This window comes from Gracilinanus agilis, chromosome 5 (assembly GCF_016433145.1).
Source record: "Gracilinanus agilis isolate LMUSP501 chromosome 5, AgileGrace, whole genome shotgun sequence".
NCBI classification, from domain to species: Eukaryota; Metazoa; Chordata; class Mammalia; order Didelphimorphia; family Didelphidae; genus Gracilinanus; species Gracilinanus agilis.
The window spans coordinates 132,647,484-132,668,853 of record NC_058134.1 but is presented as its reverse complement, the minus strand read 5'-3'; the positions used below and the strand labels follow the sequence as shown (position 1 = coordinate 132,668,853).

Sequence of the window (21,370 nt, the reverse complement as noted above, 5' to 3'; positions counted from 1 at the left end):
GTAAAATGAGTGGCATGATCTGCAGTATCTACTATGTTCTGGTAGCTTGGTGACTTTTATGAAAAATAAAAGACTAAAGTAGCAGTGAGATAGAAAAGGGGAAACAGAACATCTTTCTTCAAAAGAGTGAAAAGTTTAAAATTTTTCCATTTACTCTACAAAGAAATCTGAGATGTTATTTTTGTCAAGAAATCTATTGTTGACATATTGGTTAAGAGAGTCAGCATGATATAGAAAGACCATGGGATGAGTCAAAAAACGGTCAATCCCAGATCTGGCCCTTTTGAGCTCTGTTGCTTTAATTATGTTGCTTATGGGAGTACTTCATGTTCTCATCTGTAAAGTTACAGGTTGGACTAAAATAATCTCTAATATCCATTTCAATTCTGACATTTTAAAATTCAGCGATATATAGATCTATATTTACTTATTTACATATAGATCTGTCAATGTTACTGGCCCATTTTTGTTACCTCTTTGGCTTTATCTTTGTTGTTTATAATTAGATGATTAAATCACAGTGAACAGGAGGAAAGGTGGGATGTCAGAGTTGAAAGAACACTGATTTTGGAGTCAGAGAACTTGGGTACAATGCCTTTACTGATCTTAGACAAGTCACTATACCTCATTGGGCCCTACTTTCCTCATCTAAGGAATGAAAGGGGATAGATAATAAATTAATAAACACATTAGTGGAACCTTGCAAATCTTAAAGCAGTGATTTCCCTTCATTCATATTTTGACATACTAAAATTTCTGTTGCTTAGTTTTATAGTTCCATCCCAACCAAAACTTATTTTTCACTTAAACAAATAACTGTTAAAATTTGTTCTATTATAAATTTAAGAATTTTATAACACTTGTTGAAATATTCAGACCACTGGGTTATAAAAAAAGATAATGAAGTAAACAATGAAACAAAAACCAGGACTGAGAATTATTGTTCTTAGAAGCGACAAGGCTGAAGTTTTATAATCATTTAAGGAATTGAGAAAATTTTTCTCACTTAGAAAATTATCAGAATATCATTCTACTGCAAATCAAAATAGTTCAAAGATATCATCTCATACCTATTGGAGTAGCTAAAATGACAAAAGGAGAAAATGACAATTTGGGGAGGGCATATGGAAAAGTGGGGGCGTTAATACTTTGTTGATGGAACTATGATACCAATCATTTTGGAGAACAATTTAGAATTATGCCCAGAGAGTTATAAAACTGTGCTTATATCCTTAGACCTAGCAATGCCATTGCTGGGTTTTGTTTCTCAAGGAGATCAGAGAAAAGGGGAAAGATTCTAAATGTTCCAAATTATTTATAGCAGCTCTCTTTGTGGTGGCAAAGAACTGGAAATCAACATGATGTCCATTATTGGGGGAATAGATGAACAAATTCTGGTATGTGATTGTGATGGAACTCTACTGAGTCATAAGAAACAATAAGCAGGCTAATTACTTGGAAATACGTACATGAAATAATGAAGAGCAAAACAATTAGAAACAAGACAACATTAGATACAGTGACAGAATTACTATTTGAAGAATGACTTGTAAACGTCTGCCTCCAGAGAAAGGACTGATAAATAGAAATACAAAAGACATAATTTATTTTTACATAGATTTTTGGGGTGATGCCTTCTGTAGTATAGAGAGGAGATGGAGGGGTTGAGTTAGCTGGAAATAAATCCTATTTTTAAAAAGTTAAATTAAATAGGAAATATTTAATGAAATAAATAAAAATATTTTTAAAAGAAGAAAGAGAATATCCTTCACTTATTTCTCAAGCTTTTTGACCATTTTGTAAAAATAAAGGAGCTATGTGATATTTCCATTAAATGTCTATTCTTTTCCTGTTAGATGAATCAGACCCCTGGGATCTTCTCATCTGCCTGCCTCCGAGGAAAGCTGATACAAAGCCCTGCATCATGAAAGAAGACTTGTACCAGTTGCATTTACATCAAAGGGTATGGTAGTAATGTTATTTTTTCTTGTTATTTCAAGATGTTCTAGAAGAGAATTACTATATGTGTAATAGATATCAGTACTTAGGGTTCAAAAAAGAGGGAAGAGATTATCTAATTTCATTTGGTGACTTTTACTTGGCAAACTGGAAGTACTATTCAGTTCCTGTTGGACCTTTTGTTTCCCTGTTACAACTCCCCAAAGCCAGACCTGCTAAAGAATAGGCTGGCCTGCCCACTGTACCATACTAAGTACATCATCTCCACTTTTTAAAATGAAGAAACATCTAGAGCATCATCTTACCTTTTTTAGATGGTGCATATTCTGTTTGCTTGACTAGTACCACAGTTCTAAATGTGTCATCACATTTAGAAGGTAGTCAGATGGTGCAGCTGGTAAGAGTCCTAAATTTGAAGTCAGGAAGAAGTGAGTTCAAATCTCTCTTCAGATATCTGAGCTGGGTGACTCTGGGCAAGTTATAAATTCTGTCTACCTCAATTTCCTCATCTTTAAAATGAGGATAATATTACCTCCTTAGCATCTATGGTTATGAGGATACCATGAGATAACATCGGTGTAGTGCTTGTCAAGCTCTAAAGTGTTACAAAAATGCTAACTGTTATTATTGTCAAGTTAATCAAGTTCCTTATTAAGGTCATTCATCATAGAAAATCTAGTATTTAAATTTGGCATGATGCTTATTGGAGTCCATAACTTAGATTTATTGAAGGAGGATCACCGAAGCTAGTCAGTGCTGGAAATAATAGGACCTTTTATTTTTTGGGTTTAAGGAAAGACCATATGATTTTATAGGGATCACTGAAGGGGGAGCAGGGGCAACAAGGGAAAGCTCTTAAGGTAATACCTTCCCTCATCCCCTGAAAATTTGGGTGTTAACTGATACCTCCAAAACCAAGGCATCCTGCTGAGTTCTTCCCATATCTTTTCCACAATAAAGCTGCATCAGATACCTCCAGATCAGGATGGAGCAGCGAATAGACATCAACAAGATACCTTGGGCTCAATAGTCTTCAGGCAAAAGAGGGAGCCTCCAATGGTTCTTTGCATGTAAAGCTACTCCTAAGTCTTGGCACATTTTTATATCAAGCTTTCATTTGTATTCTTAAATTCATCTTTATTCCATTTATGAGGTCTGCTCAGGGTCTTTTATAGGGAGGTTGATGATGCTAGATCATAGATTTAGACCTGGAAGAGTGTTAGAGGTCATCTAGTCCAGCCCTAACATATTAGAGATGAGAAAACTGAGGTTCAGAGTTGAAGGTCATGTGTACCAAGAGGCAGTATCCATTGACTTCCTATAGAGTATACATTCTACTGCGCCATGTTGTTTCTATGTTTCAGGCAAGAGGAGACAAATTAGCCAGTAAAAAGGAAGCTTTTGGGTATAGAAAATGACAAATAGGAAAAATTTCCAAGAGGCGGGCAGAGCAGAAAGAAGAGGATACTAAGCAGAAGGAGAGAGTACAGCTAGCACAAAGACACAGGAGGATAGATCAAAATAGTCTTGCTTTTCCAGACTAGAATATTGTCTTACATAGAAAAAAACTCCAACAAAACAAACCAAAAACTCTTTTCAGTCATTAGATTACACTGATGTTTGTATATTTTTAAGGTTTTTGCAAGTTAGGGTTGGGAGGAACATTTTTTTATTCAGCTATTAGAACTTCTGAATTCTGCTCCACCACCCACTATGAAAAAAATTTAAAAATAACCAACAACAAACAGCTGTCAGTGGTCACGGGGAAGTACTGAGGAAAGTATACATGGAAACAAATACTTTATTCATAAGAGAAATATGTAGAAATAAGAAAAAAATCTGACATGTACAGTCAGCAGTTTAGAAAGTGTAAAATGTTTGGGTATTTTTAGAAGAGTTATTTATAAATCCTCTCATGTGTGACCAGTACAAGAAGAGGTGTGTGGCAAAGGGAATGGAGTAATAAAGGTGGAACAAAATGAGGAGGAATGTCAAGGAAATAAAAAGAATGTGAAAAAGCATCCATCATTCAAATCAAGCCTTATGAGTTTCTTATAAAAACTAACATTTACATAGTTATTTGTAATGCACTTAAAAAAAAAACATTTCTCCCAGTCAAGCAAAACAAACCCATATACTTTCCTTGTCCAAAAATGTATTCTGTACCTAGAGTCAATCGCATTTTTTGGCAGGAGGAGAGTTATATGCTTCATTTTGTTGGTCTTTGAGTTGATCACAATTCTTGTCTTTCAAAATTTTTTTTCTTTACACTATTTGTTACTCAGTAAACTGGGGAACTTGGTAAGTTAGTCGCTAAGTAGCTTGGCAGCCTTTCTACAATCTCTGATCCCTAGTAAGTTTTTCCTTAAGTCAAGCTAAATTCTGACTAGCTTCCATTCACTGTGTATAGCCCTGCCTTTTGGGTGACTGATATTTATAGCCAGAGGACCTAGGTTCAGATTCTGATTGTAATAGTGGAACATCATCTTCCCAGTCACCCCAGTTTAAACTCTCAGGATTATCTTCAACTTCAAAATCTCACTCACACACACTGTATATAATCAAATAAGTTGCCGAATCTTATTGTTTTTATCTCATTATCACGTTTCCTTCTCTCCATCCCCACAAACATCAACAACTCTCATCACTTCTCACCTCGATTCTTTTTTTTTTAAATTCCTTTCTTTCTGACATTGTTACAACTCTAAGACATAAGGGCAAAGGCTAGGCAAATGGGGTTAAATGACTTGCCACCCAAGGTCACCCAACTAGGAAATGTATGAGGTTAGATTTGAACCCAGGACATCCTGATTCCACACTTGGCTCTCTATCCACTGACCCACCTTGCTGCCCACCCTGGACTGTTTCAGTAGCTTCGTAGTTGACCTCTCTGCATCAAGCATCTCCCTGTTTGGATATATTTCCTACATAACTTTTAAAATGATTTTCCATAACCATAGGTCTGAACATATTGTCCCTTAATAAATTCCAATTGCTAGCTATTGGAGGATGGATGCCACAGTGGCCACCAAGTAGTACCCATAGTGCACAGAGTCAGGAAGATCTGAGTATAAATATGGTCTCAACACTTAGCCAGCTGAGTGACCCTGGACAAGTCACTTCACCTCTTTCTGCCTCAGGTTCCTTATCTATGAAATGGGGATAATAACAGTGCTTCCCTTGTAGGATTATTTTAGGATCAAATCAGTTAATATTTTTAAAACACATTTAGCATAGTACCTGGCACATAGTAGACACTATATACTTATTTTTATATTATCTACACTCTCTGCAACACTCCTATCCTTACCTCTCAAAGAGTTCTCCTTTTTAAGAAAAAAAATTCCAGAAAAATGAACCAACATATCAAGAAAAGTCTGCCATTTTTTAGCCATAGTGTTCCACAACTATACCTCACACCTTTGCCAGGAAGTAAGGTTTAAGTACCATTTTCTATTTCTCCTTGCAGCTAAATTTGGACATTGAAATTTTACACAATTCAGAGAAAAGGAAAAAGGAAGAAAAGAAGGGAGAGAGGGAGAAAGGGAAGGAGGAAGGGAGGAAGGAAGGAAGGAAGGAAGGGAAGAAGGAAGGAAGAGAAGAAGGAAGGAAGGAAGGAAGGAAGGAAGGAAGGAAGGAAGGAAGGAAGGAAGGAAGGAAGGAAAAGAAAGAAAGAAAGAGAGAGAGAGANTTGAAATTTAGTTCCATACAACATAAATTTTAATTTCTTAGTGACAACCTATTTCAAAACCACCAGTCCAGTTTATATATGAAAGAATAAATCCATTAATGCAATCAGCTTCTGATGACCATATTAAAAGAACAATCTCTAGTCTTCCAGGCTAACAAATATATGCAAGACAAAGGGGCCATTTAGCCATACCTACTCCATCATTGATGTGTGGGGGAAGGAAGGAAGGAAAAGAAGGAAGGAAGGAAGGAAGGAAGGAAGGAAGGAAGGAAGGAAGGAAGGAAGGAAGGAAGGAAGGAAGGATTTATTAAGCAACTATACAACCAAGTAAAATAACCCCTGCCCATGAGAGAAGACAACACAAAAAGGTGAAATGAAAAATAGGATTGCGTTATACCCATCATGGTATAGTTTTGGGGTGACCAGGAAATAGGACAGAGGGCTAGATCTAATTTTTGGATTCATTCTTTTCATTTAATGGGTTGTTGTCTTATATATTATTTTCCTGGTTCTGCTTCAGAGTGTATCAGTTCACACAAGCCTTCTCATGATTCTTTACATTAATCATAGCCAAAATTTCTTATAGCGCAGGGATTACATTCCATTACATCAGTGTGCCACATTTTGTTTAGCCTATCAATGGACAACTACTTTTTCCCCCCACCTATTTTTTGCTATCACAAAAAAGCATAATAAAGATTTTAGTGTATATGAGTAGGGCCTTTTTAAAAATTTTAGCCATTGACCTCTTTGGATCATATGTTTAACCGCATAGAAAAATATATAACAATTTAGTTCTCTTCTTAATTCCAAATTATGAAATGTTGTGTCAATTCATAACATTGTTCTTTCCAGAAGAGTTGCATGAGTTCTTAACTCCACCAACAATGTATTTGTGTATTCATGTTTCCATAATTCCTCTAACTCTTTCACTTATTTTTCATCTTTGCCAATTTTGAAGTGTGAGGCAAAACTTAAAGTTTGTTTTGACTTGCATTTCTCTTATTACAAATTATGTAACTTATTAATATTAATATTATTATAAATCATGGAAGTTAGCTGCATGGCCGTCTTAGAGGCATTTTCTAATCATAGAACAATTTTATATGATATATTTGAAGCTCAAGTCAGCTTTTAAAAAAATATAACTAAGGAAGGAAACAGATGACTCAAAAGCAATAGATAGTGAAATTTATACAAAATCCCATCAAATCCAATAGGCTGTCAAGGTATTATGTTGAAAAATTACTCTAGAGTTCCTTCTTGTTTTAAGGTTAATTGATGATTGTCAAAATTTTTACAGTAATATTGGATGGGAATTCATTATATATAGGTTAGTTTATATGAAAATTATAGCTCTCTTAACAATGTTTCTCTTAGTGATGATGTAAATCTTATATATTTTATGATGTAGATAAAATAAATAACTAGAGGGGCATCACTGTATTATTAGGAGTAATGAGAAAAAAATCTACATTGTAATATTACTGATTTACATAGATGCACACCCCTTAACCTCTGAATTTCCTGTGTTTAATATGCCAACTTTCTCAATTTACTTCACTGTTGTCTTAACCTGCTAGTTTAGCCTGTACTCCGGAATAATGTTTGGATGATATTTCCCATGTATGAGTCAGAATTATCTCATCCTCTGCCCTGTGAGTGCCAAAAACTGACTGTGGAAGGAAAAGCTTTAGAGAAGGTCATTAGCTGTACCGGGGAATGAGGAGAAGAGAGGAGGAAGGAAAAGAGGACATTTATTTCCTTGATGTTCTAGATTGTTGAGATGCCCAGGTTATTGATCTTGAGTCAAGTTAACAATTTTTAAGACCAAGGCCTGGCATGAAAATCCATCCATCTTTTACGAGTGCAACATCACATTTTTTTCCTCTATGCAACCTGTGCAAGTCAAACTCATCTTTATTGCATAATAACTTTGCAGTGGTTATAGACGTCCCTGAGACCTTTGAACTCAATTATTATAATCCTTCCTCCCTGGACATAAGCAATGGGTCTGAGAGTATACCTGTTCAGTGGGCTTTAAAAAGTGTCAGAAAGAGTTTAGGTCAGCTGCAATGAATATTAGTTTCTTTGCCTTACATATGGGACCCTTTCCTGGGATTTTTCCATTAGGAATCTAGGATTCCATCAAGATATGGGGGGGAAAGATTGTTTTGTCTTATGTATGAAAATCATTCACCTTTAGCCTAAAGTCCTCCCAACTTTTTTAACTAGAGCTGTAGACTTTTTTTAAAAAATGGGTTTATGCAGTTACTATAGTATTATTTTTTCCATTTTAATTATATTACATATAATTATAGAATATTCTATTATTATCGTCATTTACCTTTCTTACATTCCTAATTGAGAATACAAAGAGTTTTAAATTCAGAATTCTTTGAGGTTTTTCCCCCTATAGCCAGCATGGGCTAGTAGAATAGATATGAAATTGGTAACATAGGGACCTGGGTTCAGATCCTATATCTGCTGCTTATTATTTATGTGACCTCTCAGTGGGTCCTAACTTCTTCCCATTTATAACGAGTGTCAGTCTAGTTGACTCCCAAGATTCCTTAATCCTACCATATTCTCTCCCTGCTGTTTTACTGTGTCCTATCACTGCTTTCCTTCCTTCTTTGTGTCTTTCCTTTAATTTTAAATCTACGAAATATAACTGCTACTAGGAGCTTAAGTATATCATATTTATGCAAGCTCTTTAGCCTTTTCTCAGTTTCAGGGTGTGTGTTTGGGGTTTATGACTCAGCTTTCCCTGTGGATTGATTAAATTTAGTTTGGAAATTGTGCCAGTTGGAATGATATTTGAGCTCACAATCAGTTGCCAAAGTCTTATCTCTTACCTCCACAACTTCTCTTCTATCCACCTCTTTCTCCACACTTTCCCAGCCACCATCCTAATTCAGGATTTTATCCCTTCTCCTGGACTACTGCAATAGCCCTCTCAATTGTTTCCTTCCCTTCCCTCTTGCCTTCTTCATCTCATCCTTGCACAGGTTTTGACCATGCCATCCCCCTCCTAAGAAGCTTTGACGACTCTCTACTGCCTTCCCAATAAACTACAAAGTCCTCAGCCAGGAATTTAAAATCTTTTACAATTTGGTCCCTGCCTGCCTCTCTACACTAATTACTTCCCTTCACATGCTCTGCATCGGGGATGGCAAGCATTCTGCCAAACTGCATGTGGGTCACAATACTCCAAAATGCAGCCAGAACCAGATTAAAATGTGATTGGGAAATATTTAACAAATTAAATAAAATACACTTAAACAAAGGTAATATTACATTTAAAAACTAAATTAATATGCAACCCACAGAGATCCTTAGGTACAGATTAGTGGTCCCCATTACTGTTTGAGTTTGATACCTCTAGCGGATTGAACTTTGCTGTCTCCTACAAGTGACATTCCATCTTTTGGCTTTGTGGCATTTCTTAGACTGTCCTCTTATGTGGATTGCTCTCTCTTCTCATCTTTGACTGTGAAGACTTCTCAAAAAGCACCCCTGACTACATGAAGTCTTTTCTCTTCCTCCTTCCCATCTACTCTCAAATTACTTTTTATTTACCTTGTGTACATTTTGTATTTGTCTGGTACCATGTTTCCTCCTAGAAAAATGTAAGTTCCTGGAAAGTAGGGGATATTTGTGGAGGAGGGACACTTTTTATATCTACCATAATACAGAGGGATAGAAAAACATGGGATCCTTGGATGCTTTGGGAACAAAGAACCTTTTAAATAGTTGTGATTTTAAGTCACTGCAGCATATTATTTTGGAGAATTCTGTTGAAATGTGAGCATTATTGGCCAACAGATATTTTGGATTTTGATATGAAAGATAGAAAGTTTTCCAGCTTCCAATTTACATGAAGAGGAAAGAAAGAAGTAAGAATAATCAGATTTGTGATCCAGCAGAAGTGTCACAGGGGAGATTCGTGTTGAGCTAGAGTTACTGTAGAACTAAAAAAATACTAGGATTGCCTGAGAAAATAGTATTTAGGGGCATCTATCTTGAAATCTCTCCAGGGAATCAAGGGAGAGAATTATCTTTTCATGAACTGGAAGTATCAGGGACACATCTTATCCCTTGCTAAAAACTGGGAACTGTAATAAATTATATAATGTTCCCCCATGTATTTAAAAGGAGGGATCTGATTAGGAGGGTTCCCTGAACAATATGATGAGATTACAAGCTACTGAAACTATTTGCAATTTTGATTCTATCAAACTGGTATTCTAGAAATTGTTAACTTGATGAATGATTGCTAGCTAGCTAGTCAGAGCATTTATTAAACATTTGTTACATGCCAGACACTATGCTAAGTGCTAGGGTTACAAATATGACAACAAAGAACAATAATAATATAGTCCTGCTCTCAAGGTGCTTACATAATTGTTATTTTTCAGTCATATCCAATTCTTTATGACCTTATTTGGGTTTTTCTTGGCAAAGATACTGGAGGGGTTTACCATTTCCATCCTCAGTTCATTTTTACAGATGAGGAAACTGAGACAAACAAGGTAAGTGATTTGCCCAGGGTTACACAACCAGGATGTGTCAGAGGCCAAATTTGAATTCAGGTCTTTCTGACTACAGTTCCAGTATGTCTACTGAACCACCTAGCTGCCCCTTGTATATATATTATGACAAGGGGAGTTAAAGCAGAAAGGGGAGCTGGGGAGTGGTGTGGACAGGAGGGAGGGGAAGGGATCAGGCAGTGATTAGGGATGTAGAGAAGTCTGGAGTTAGCTCATCTGGGATCGAAATAAGTAACCTGGCTGAGGTTCCCTTAAGAAATGGCAGTCCTGAACAGAGACTCATTAATCTGGAGAGCAGGTGTAGGCTGCTGTCAATCATTTGGGGATGACTTGTTTAACTCAGTGCCATTCTTTTGTGTGAGACCTTTTAAAAAAGAACTGACTGAACTGCTTGGTACTTTTTGTCCTTTTTCTCTTCTCAGAGAACAGAAGAGCCAGTAATACAGACCTGGGTCCCTGGGGGGGGGGTTCCCATCTGGGAGCCAATAATGCCTGTTTTGGAGCAGAGACACTTGGAGTTGCACGTACCCTTATTTGTGTAGCCTGCGAGGTCCTCAAGTTTCTGGACCCTATTTTACAGAGGCATCTAACACATGACAGCTATGCCTCTTGAGCATCCATCTCTTGGGGAGAACATTGTGAATGTGCTCTGTTCTCTTTTCCACCCCACTCTATGCCCCCCCAACTTTTAGCAACAAAAGTTTGAAGTAATGATTTGGGGTGGGAGCAAAAGTCTAAAACTTTGCCCTCTCTTCTTATTGTGAATTATTTGGAAAAGACATGTTCAATGGAAAAATAGACTCCTAGATCCTTTATCAGCACTCAAGATATAGTCCTTACTCCACATATGGAAAGTGCAAAAATGATACAAAGGATTAATAATAGCCACTAAAGAGTTGATATGATTCCCCCTTCCCTTCCAGTGAGTCTCTACCTTTCCACTAAAACCTATAACAGTTGTCTAAACTCATAACACTGTCCTGTGATACGTACTCAACTCGGAAGGGAGTGAGCTTGGTGTTTCTTGGAAAGGCAACCTCAAATATTTCAGTGAGTCCAGTGTTCCCCCAGATATTGGTATAGGTATTCAGTTTATAGTACTACTCTGAAGGCAGACTCCCAAAGAAGAAAAATACATTTAAGATGATTATACAAGCTAGGGAAAGAATCCCAAGCCTGGTGTTGTCCAGGGAATCCCTCTTCTTTCTCTCTCAAAGGCCAAAACCTGTGATTCTCAGAAACGAGGTTGTTAGAGAGATTATATTGGAGCTGGGACTGCCCAGGAAATCCATCCTCCTCTATATAGGAGACTTAGGCTTAGTAACTCCCAACACTTGGCCACATTTCTCATCTCTAAGGTTCCCATTAGATTGCGAGATCATGTCATTGACTCCAAAGCTAAAATTAGGTACTCTTGCTCTTGACCCTCATGAATGAAAGCATGTGCAATTCCCATTTGCCTTTGACTCACAGTAGTTATTATTGGTTCTTGGAGGAGAAATCTCCTATAATTTAGGTTTGCTATTAGCTCTGCAGCTTTTTACATTTCTTTTAAAAAGGGGAAATGGCACAAAAAAAGAGTAGAAAAGTATCTATCATTACTGTCATTTTCCCTGAACAAAGATATGGTTTTGACTGAGCCAAACAATATATCTCCAATTGATCTACGGCAACCCACGTCAATCAACTCATCCTCAAGCTATAAACTACGATCAAGGTCATAGAGCAGGGGTTGACAACCTTTTTGGCCGTAAGAGCCATAAACGCCACATTTTTTAAAATGTAATTTCGTGAGAGCTGTACAGTGTTCACAGTGAGCTCCTGTAACAGAGCCTGAAAAAAAATTGACTTTATGGCTCCTGTAGAAAGAGCCATATCTGGCCCTCAAAAGAGCCGACCCCTGTCATAGAGCAAAAGCTTGCCATTCTGTAACTGTAGAACACATTTGTAAACTGATCAGAGAACTTCTCTGGTTGGTTCCTTTAAAATAGGTCATTTTTTCTGCAAAGTCAAAGCAGGGCTGATGGTTAAATGCCTATAATTACTTTGATTTTGGAATGGAGAACCAAACTTGTCTCTAAGTCCCTGCAAAGGCTTGATGACTAAATAGTTTGTGCTCACTTTGGGTTTGGTAACAAAGTGACATTAAGTTAGATTTATATTTAGTCATACATAACCTGGTCTGGTTTATCTTGATTGTAGCTATTTAAAGAAAAAAAATTCTGAATAAATGAATGGAGTATTACGACTACAGAGCATTAAGACTAAGACTCAATCAACTTAAAAGAACTGAAAATAGGGCAGTTAGGTATCCAGTTTAGTGTACCCAGCCCTGGAGGCAGGTGGTCTAGGTTCAAATCTGGCCTCAGACACTTCCTTATTAGGGGACCCTGGGCAAGTCCAAAGCAAATTGTTTTGGAAGACAGAAAGTAAGGGTTTCAAAGAAAGAACCCAAAAGAATTTTTAAATATTTACTTATCTACATTGAATAATTTGCTAAGTACAAATGATCTTTGGGATTAAAATATCCTTTTCCATACTACATATTTTATTAGACTGGTTTAAATTATTGCTTAAACTTGAAAGCAAATTTATTTTAGAATATACAATTCCCACTTTTTCTTTAGTTAATTCATATTTTTCTTCAATATTTTGAACTTTTAACATTTTTATTATATTTTACTATGGTTTTAGCATCATTTATAATAAATTCAGAATAATTTCTTAGTGGCTATCAGTGGCCATTTTAAAGTCCAGATTGAACTCTAGCAATCATATGCTTTCCCATTCCCTTCAAAGCTGAATCTACACCTCTGTAAATATTTGGATTTATATATAGCTTGCACTGTGATTTTGTATTCATGAAACTAGGAGAACTGGATTATATATTCAGAAAGAATAATGGCATTTATGTACTTATTTAGAGGTTCACAGTATGTTTGCAGATTTAATACGAGGCTTTAAAAACTGTGACCCAAATATGTGCATTAGGACAAATGAGAGAGGGCTTTGGGAGTCTTGTGGCTTTATTAGCTATGAATCATGTTTGTTGTTATTTTTTGTGAAACATAATTTCTAACTGCCAGATTATTTTTGTTACTGAATTTGAGATAAAGCCTTTTATTTACAACTTTGAAATACTTTGTGTTGATTTTTGAGGGGGTTTGGTTGTGGGTATTTTTGGGGAAAGGGAGCTGATGGATTTTTTTAGACTGTGCCTAATGCTTTAGATCAGGTAGGATCACAGTGAGTAATTCTTCCTCTGAGCTCCCAACTCCCATCCTGCCCCAGTTTAATATATTAACAAAATATTCTGATTTTTTTTTGTTTGTGGCCAGTTGGTGAGAGGTTGGGGAAAAGATACCTTGTTTCCATATACATGCATCCAGGGTGCTAAGAAATGCTTTCCCTTTGGCTTCAGTGATTATAAACCTATTATAAAGTCACTAGTCTTTTTTACTTTCAGGTGAATATACTCCCCCAAATACAGCATCAGCTTTGCAACAAGGAAGGATTGTGCCAAGTCATGAGAAGATTTCCAGGTAATCCTTCACTTTGCTTTACTGTGCATGAATATGCAAGAGACTCAGTACTACTTAGTAGAGTGACCAAAGGAAACTTCTCTTTGAGGTATTGATGTCAGAGAAGTTAAAGTGAAGAATGTCCAAGGCTGCTTGTTTCGTTCTGCCACTTGCCAGTGCCACCACTACAAAAATCCCAGAGTTCAATAGTGTTCACTGATGGTACTTTGAAAATGTGTCAGCCTGTCTTAATTCTTCCCTTTGCTTCTGATTTTGCTCTCTGTCCTAAGGCTTAAAAATGATCTTGAGAGTATTGCCTATCTATATAGAATTCTATAGATTTTTGTATCTTTAATATATTATAAATGACTCAGTCATTTATTTTGATCTTATCCAATTTGGTTCTCCTTTTTGGAAACTCAATGGTTAATTCAGATAGTTTTATTTAGGGAAAAAGTGATAATTAATCATGTGAATGGTTACATATTATATAAATAAATTATTTAAATGTATATGTACATATATATCTACATAAATTATAGCTATATACTGTTATGTGGAGATGCAAAGCATGGAATCCCTGCAAAGATACAGGGATAGCCTCACCTGGATATTTGTATGTATATATATTATATATTTGTGTGTATATATACAAACATATACGTATATATATATATGCATATATATATATATATTCCCTCTCCCCATTGGACTAACTTAGTATCCTAGAAAGAAAAATTAACATCAACTTCCAACATAGTATAATGTGGCAACATTGGTGGGATGAGGGAGGTGGCACTGGTGCCCATTTCCCTCTGACAATCACCCCTTAACTCTGTTCCTGAGCAAATAGTACCCAGATCTGAGTTCGGATTCCACTTTTATTATTTGCCATCCATGTTCCCTCTATCAAGGTCCCTTAAACTTCCTGGGTCTCCATTTTCGGAATTTCTTTTCATCTGTAAAAATAATGGATTTGGACTATATCACATATCCCTTTGAGTTCTAGATCAAATGAGTGACTAGAGCTATTCTATAATCCTATGACTGTCTACATCTAAGAGTGTGGATTCACTTACATTGATTAATTCCCATATGGGTCCTTGGCAGTGGACCTCTCTATCTTTAAAAAAACTTCTATTCTTATGGAAATATGTTTTGTGTAATAATATATGTATAGCCCAGACTGAATTGCTTATCAACTTGGAGAGGGGGGAGAGAAGAAGGGAGATTACACAAATCATATAACTTTAGAAAACTTATGTGTAAAATTGCTATTAAGGTAAAATAAAGGGGGCAGCTGGGTGGCTCAAGTGGATGGAGAGCCAGGCCTAGATACAGGAGTCCTGGATTAAAATCTGGTCTCAGATATTTCCTAGATCTGTGACCCTGGGCAAGTCAGTTAGCCCCCATTAACTAACCCTTACCACTCTTCTGACTTAGAACCAATATACAGCAATGATTCTAAGATGGAAGGTAAGAGTTTAAAAAAAAAGAACGAAAAGAAAGATAAAGATAAAACAAATCAACTTTTATTCTGATTAAAGAATAATAAAAGTAGAAACATGAAGCATAGACATCAATGGTGCATTCCATTTGATTCCTAGATCTAGATCCCTCCCCAAATCAGAAATACTTTTTTAGGCTGCTCTCTGGGCCCTGAAAACTATACTTATTCCTTATGTCTTGAATGACCAGTCTGAAGTCTTGGTCATAAGCCAATAGAGATCAATATCTGTTCACAATCATCTGCCATCCCAATGAAACTGAAACAGAATGTTTATAATTAGCTCAGAGCACTGTAGAAACTTGATTTGCCTTTCCTGGTTAAAGCTACATAAAAGCAAACATAAAACTAGATGCTTGCAGGCATCTCAGTAGTTGTTCTATGTCTCAATTCCTTCATATTTTGATGTTTTTCTTACTCTATCTCTATTCCTGGGACAAAACTAGTCGTGTCTCAGAGAGGTAAGTAACCATTAGTGATTATCACAGTGTGTTTAAAGGGGCATTAAGATTGTGCATAAGCCCTTTGACCAAGGAGAACACCACCCCAAATCCCTGATATCCCCATTTTGGAATCACAGGGTCAGAAACAACCTTATAAAATCTTCTTGCTTAAATATATGTCCATTTAACTTACATTTAACCATTACTTAAAAACCAACAGGAAAAAAACTCTCCTAATCTTTCTTATGTCGACCCATTTAAAATCCTTTCATTAGTTCATTCAATAAGCATTTTTAAATCGCTTAGTCTGTTTGTGGAGCCCTATTCATAGAGCTGTTGGAGATATAAAGTTTAGATAAAATTTGGCTTCTGTACAGGTAGAGATTACTAGAGTCCAATCATTACAGTTTAGTGAAAGACTAATACTCAAATACTGATAATTCCTATAATAAGTGCATTAGAGACTTATAAAAATTCTATTTGAGGTTGGGGTATATGAGATGACTTTCTTACTGATGTGAGGAGCAAGGGAAGGCTTCATGGAGGAGGTTACATCTATACTGGGCTGTACAGGGTTGGTAAGAAATCAAAAGGCAAAGAGGAAAGGTCAAAGTATAGAGAATAGAATTGGGCAAGAGTATAGATGCAAGAGAAGACATGGCATGGTAATGGGACAGAAAGGCTTGAGCCTTAATCTTTTTATGTTATAAACCATGGAAGTCTCATGACATCCATGGACCTGTTAGAAAAAAATGAAATATAAGAAATAAAATAATGGCTTTACAACAGAAATCAATTACATCGAAATATGACTATCTCTAGTTATACAAGTTCATGGACTAGTGTTTGAATGGGAGGTGTGTAATATGAAATAAAGGCAGAAAGGTAGGGTGTCACCAGATTGTTACATCAAGAACGAGTCCCCTATTATTACTGAAGTTTAAATCTATAGAGCTTTAGATCTATTTTGAATTCAGACTTTTTGTGGAGTCAGGCACAACATCTAATTGTGAATCTCTGCATAATAATAACCTACCATCTAGTCCCAAAGGACTTCTTGGAAATATAACAAGACTAAAACCCATAGCAACATGCCCCATCATCAAGGTTATGTTCTTCCGCTCTCAGGCATCAGTTTAAAAATAAAACAAAATGAATGAGTGACTCAGGTACAAATTGATGGTGCCTGTTTAAAAGGATTGTGTATAGACCTGACTCTGTGGTCCTTAACTCTTGTAAAAAGTATCCCCACTGACTCCATAGTTAGAGTGGTTTTATAATTACAAACTCTTGCTGATTAAAAAGTGGGAGTTTAAAATTCCATTGAGGTTTTTGTTCAAAGCTATTAAAGTAATTGATTCAATTGCAATCAGTTCAGTAAAAACTGGAAGTACTAGCTGTTGTTATTGCTGTTGTTTTAAACTGTGGAACAGCCTACATATTTGACAAAAGTGTGTGGTTTTTCTTTGTTGCTATTTACATTATGGAGTAGTTGATTCAATGCAGTAAGTTTCTTTAGCTTTTACAAAAATGTTGTGACAAAAGGAGGAGGAGGAGTAGGGACTTGATTCACAGCCAGACATAGTTTACCAAAGGGGGAAAAAAAAGACTTTGTACATTCAGTTTGTCAACTAGAAAAGATGAAAGGTTATGGGCTGCTTGCCAAAAATCCTTATTTATTCTATGTCTCCATAGAGCAGATAGTGTAATTTTTGATTCTGGATACATTTTCATAGACTCATAAACATTTTGTGAGTTTTAATAATATGGAAATGGATTGCATTTTGTGGTAAGAGTTTTGTAAAGTTTATTAAGTAGTTTATTTTAATCTGATGTCACCAAGCTAAGCAACTTCTCTTTCATCATATTCTCAACCTTTTTTCTTTTCCTTTTACTCATGAATACTCATAAGTTCTAGAACTATATAGTTTTCTCCTAACTCTTTTCTCCTTACTTTTCTGATGTTTTAGTTGTCCATTTATCTCTACGACTTCTAAATTACTCTTACTGAATGGAATGGTCATTTAAGGCACTCTTCCCCCTGTCATCATTCTCCAGTTGAGTGTAATTCTACTAGATATTTAATGTTAAAGGATCATCCACAATAACTTTAAGCTCTGATTTATGTTCTATAAATATCCATTTTAAAATAGACTATACATCTAAACATGGATGGAGGGTATTGTTTTTGCAGTACAACACTTCTGAAAATAAGGTAGATTCACCCAACTTCACAGTTAGTATCTATTGCAATGGAAACATTTTTACCCAGACTTCACAGAGAGCCATTACATTTTTTTAATTAAGTGATTTCCTTTCAATTTTATTAATATCTCTTTTGATATCAAGGATTTTTAATTCGTCCTTTTTCTACTTTTTTTAATTGAAAAAATTTTTGATTAATTAATTTAGAATATTTTCCCATGGTTACATGATTCATGTTCTTTCCCACCTCTATCCCCACCCCTTCCCATAGCCAACATGCAATTCCACTGGGTTTTACATATATCATTAATCAAGACCTATTTCCATATTATTGATAATGGCACTAGGGTGATCGTTTAGAGTCTACATCCCCAATAATATCCCCATCAACCCATGTGTTCAAGCAGGTCTTTTTCTTCTGTGTTTCTGCTCTCACAGTTCTTCCTCTGAATGTGGCTAGCATTCTTTCTTTTAAGTCTCTCAGAACTGTTCTGGATCATTGCATTGCTGCTAGTAGAGAAGTCCATTACATTTGATTGTACCACATTGTATCAGTCTCTGTGTATAATGCTCTCCTGGTTCTGCTCCTTTCACTCTGCATCAATTCCTGGAGGTCGTTCCAGTTCACATGGAATTCCTCCAGTTCTTTATTCCTTTGAGCACGGTAGTATTCCATCACCAACATATACCACAATTTGTTTAGCCCTTCCCCAAATGAAGGGCATCCCCTCATTCTCCAATTTTTGCCACCACAAAGAGTGCAGCTATAAATATTTTTATACAAGTCTTTTCCCCAATCTTTGGGATATAAACCCAGAAGTAGTATAGCTGAGCCATTACATTTTGATTCTGGTATTGCTCCTCAGATAATGGGAAGAAAAAGAAAGTGGGGAGATTTCATCATGGAGTAGGAGACAGCTAAACTGGGCTTTATTGCTTGGGGGGGGAATTCAGGAGGGGAGAGGGGATGTCATCATTTCTGGTGTTCGGGGAGGTCAAAATAGTATGATTTGCTCCATCCTTGGGTCTTTTCTCCTTTGTAGATCCTGTACTCTAAGATTTGGTGGGCTGTCGCATTGTGAGGAAGGGAAATCACAAAGCTGCTGGTAGTACCCAGTGAAGCAATTAAATAGGGGCTAGTGAGTCAAATGCATACTAAATGTCTGATACTTTACTCTCCCACTGGTCCATCCCTGGTAGAACAATCTATCATTAACAGATTGAACTCTCATTGCCTAGTATTTCCCCCTTTCTCCTCCATCACAGGCCCCTCAGAAAAAGGAAGACAAAGAGAGATAAACAAATGGCTTGCGCTTCCTGGGCTGCTAGCCAAAAACTAGTTGTTGTTTAGGTCTTTCATTTATTAATTATAATCTGTTACATTTTTATGTTCTTTAATTCATTTTACAAAAAGGAAAAATGGTGACCACCAAAAACCACAAAGGCAAATTAGGTTTTATGCTGGCATGGAGCTACTAGTTAAAGTTTGTGTTTTCAAGAGCTAAGAGACTATTTCTTATCAGTATAAGATAAGGTGGTTTGGGCCTGAATTCCTCTTTGGAGAAAAAGAAGAATATATCTTGATCATATCTTAGACTAGTTAGAGAAAGTGAGCCATGCAGGAAAAGCCTTTTATGAGAATGAAGAGAAGAGGTAAGTTTTGCTACAAATGCTAAGTTACTGGCACCCAGTCCTTCATCTAACTTCTCAAGTCAGACTGTATATATAATTTCCCCAGCAACTAGCTGCTCTTGCAAAAGGGCATCACTTCTCCTTGTGTGGGCATGTAATATATGGGAATCCATTTATATATGCAAATTCATGCTAATATGTTACAAATGGAAACCCAATATTGTTGCTATACATATAAATGTCTTTATAGGTTATAAGTAGGGGAATCACATATATAATAATAAGAAGAATGAGAAAAAACCTGCCTGATCCATTTTCCTTATCCCCCCATTAGATTGTAAGCTCTTTGAGGACAAGTGCTTTGCTATTACACATTTTTTGTAGTCAGTTAGTTAGTAGATGAACATTTATTGAATGACTACTATGTTCCAGGCACTCTGCTAAGCACGGAGAAAAGAAAGGTAAAAGATAGTTTACAAAAAAAAAAGATAAAAGACAGTTTTCCAATCTAGTTCAGGGTTTCAAATATAGTAGATATTTAATAAATGTTTTTGAATTATACTGAATTTGTAAGGTTTATAAGATACTTTCCTCCCAGCATACCTTTGGAATAGGTAGCACAATGACTCCTATCCTTATTTGTGGATAAGAAAACTGAGATTCAGGTGGGGTAGGAGATTCACCCAATTAGCAAGTAGCAGAGCATGTACTAGAATGAGGTTTTCTGACTCTAAGCCTAGTAATCTTTGCACAAGAACATCTTGTTTCTTACATGGCTGTAAATTTGTACCTAGTAGCAGCATGGTATTGCCTAAAATGGTCAGTGTTGACCAGAGTGAGAAAGTCAACAGTAATAAACATCTCACTGTGTAATCCAGCCATGCAAGTCCACATTGCACTAGCTCAGAACCTAGTAAAAAATCAAGCTGACCTTGAACAAAATTAGTCAATGTAGCTAGAGAAAAATCAGGGAACAGGGCTTAAATCTATTAAATATACTCGCTTTACTTCTGTTGCTTTGTTGTTAAACTGTCAAGAAATCTTGTTTGTTTGGACACCATTATGTTTATTTCAGGAAAATTTGGATTGGCTTAGCCCACATTATACAAGCCAAAACAGAACGAGAGAGACAGAGACAGAGAGAATCAGGTTGAAAAAATAGAAGTGATAATTAAATGGAAAAAATATAAATAGGAATAGTTATAAATGACACAGGTTTATTACCCTATTCACTCTCTCCCTGACCATTGGCTATCCCAGAACACATTCAAGATGCCCAAGTAAAACAGAAATAAGTACTTTATCCCTTTGCCTTCCCTCTTCATCCCAGCTGCTTGACTATGCCCTGGGCTGGGGTGAGAAGTAGTCAACAACTCCATTCTTTCTGATGTGATAGAAGACCACTAAGCCTTACAATTTGCCCTATTGCCGTCTTATATGATTCTCCATATCTTTCCATAGGTGCTGCTTCTTTTCCTAAAACTTAAAAAAAAAAAAAGAAAAGGAAAGAAGTCATAGTCTCCCATTACATCCTCTTGAGATTTAGTTCTTTGGCAGAAAATCGACAGTGCCATATATCGTTCCTTCCTTAAATGAAAATTGTTTCATTTAAGTACCCCAGTATTTTTACAAGAATAATCTACAAACATTTATTACTATGTTCTAGGTACTGTCTAAATTCTGGGAATACAAATACAAGCAAAAAGAAAAATAACCCCTACTTTCAAAGAGTTTGCATTCTAATTACTGAATACTTCACATAAAAGAGAGCTGAAAAGGTAGAAGAGGGCTCTAAGGGAAGGTACTTGAACAGTCATCATGGGAAAAATCCAGAGAGACAGAAACAAAGAAGGCAGGAG

At 36.2% G+C, this 21,370-nt stretch overlaps 1 protein-coding gene across 1 annotated transcript in view; it reads left to right on the top strand.

Moving 5' to 3' along the window:
* CPED1 (cadherin like and PC-esterase domain containing 1) overlaps window positions 1-21,370 on the top strand; it is a 411,868-nt gene that overhangs the window by 79,224 nt on the left and 311,274 nt on the right. Inside the window, exons 3-4 of the mRNA XM_044678790.1 lie at window positions 1,857-1,963; window positions 13,670-13,745. Of these exons, the coding sequence (XP_044534725.1) occupies window positions 1,857-1,963; window positions 13,670-13,745 (183 nt within the window). The remainder of the gene's footprint in view (window positions 1-1,856; window positions 1,964-13,669; window positions 13,746-21,370) is intronic.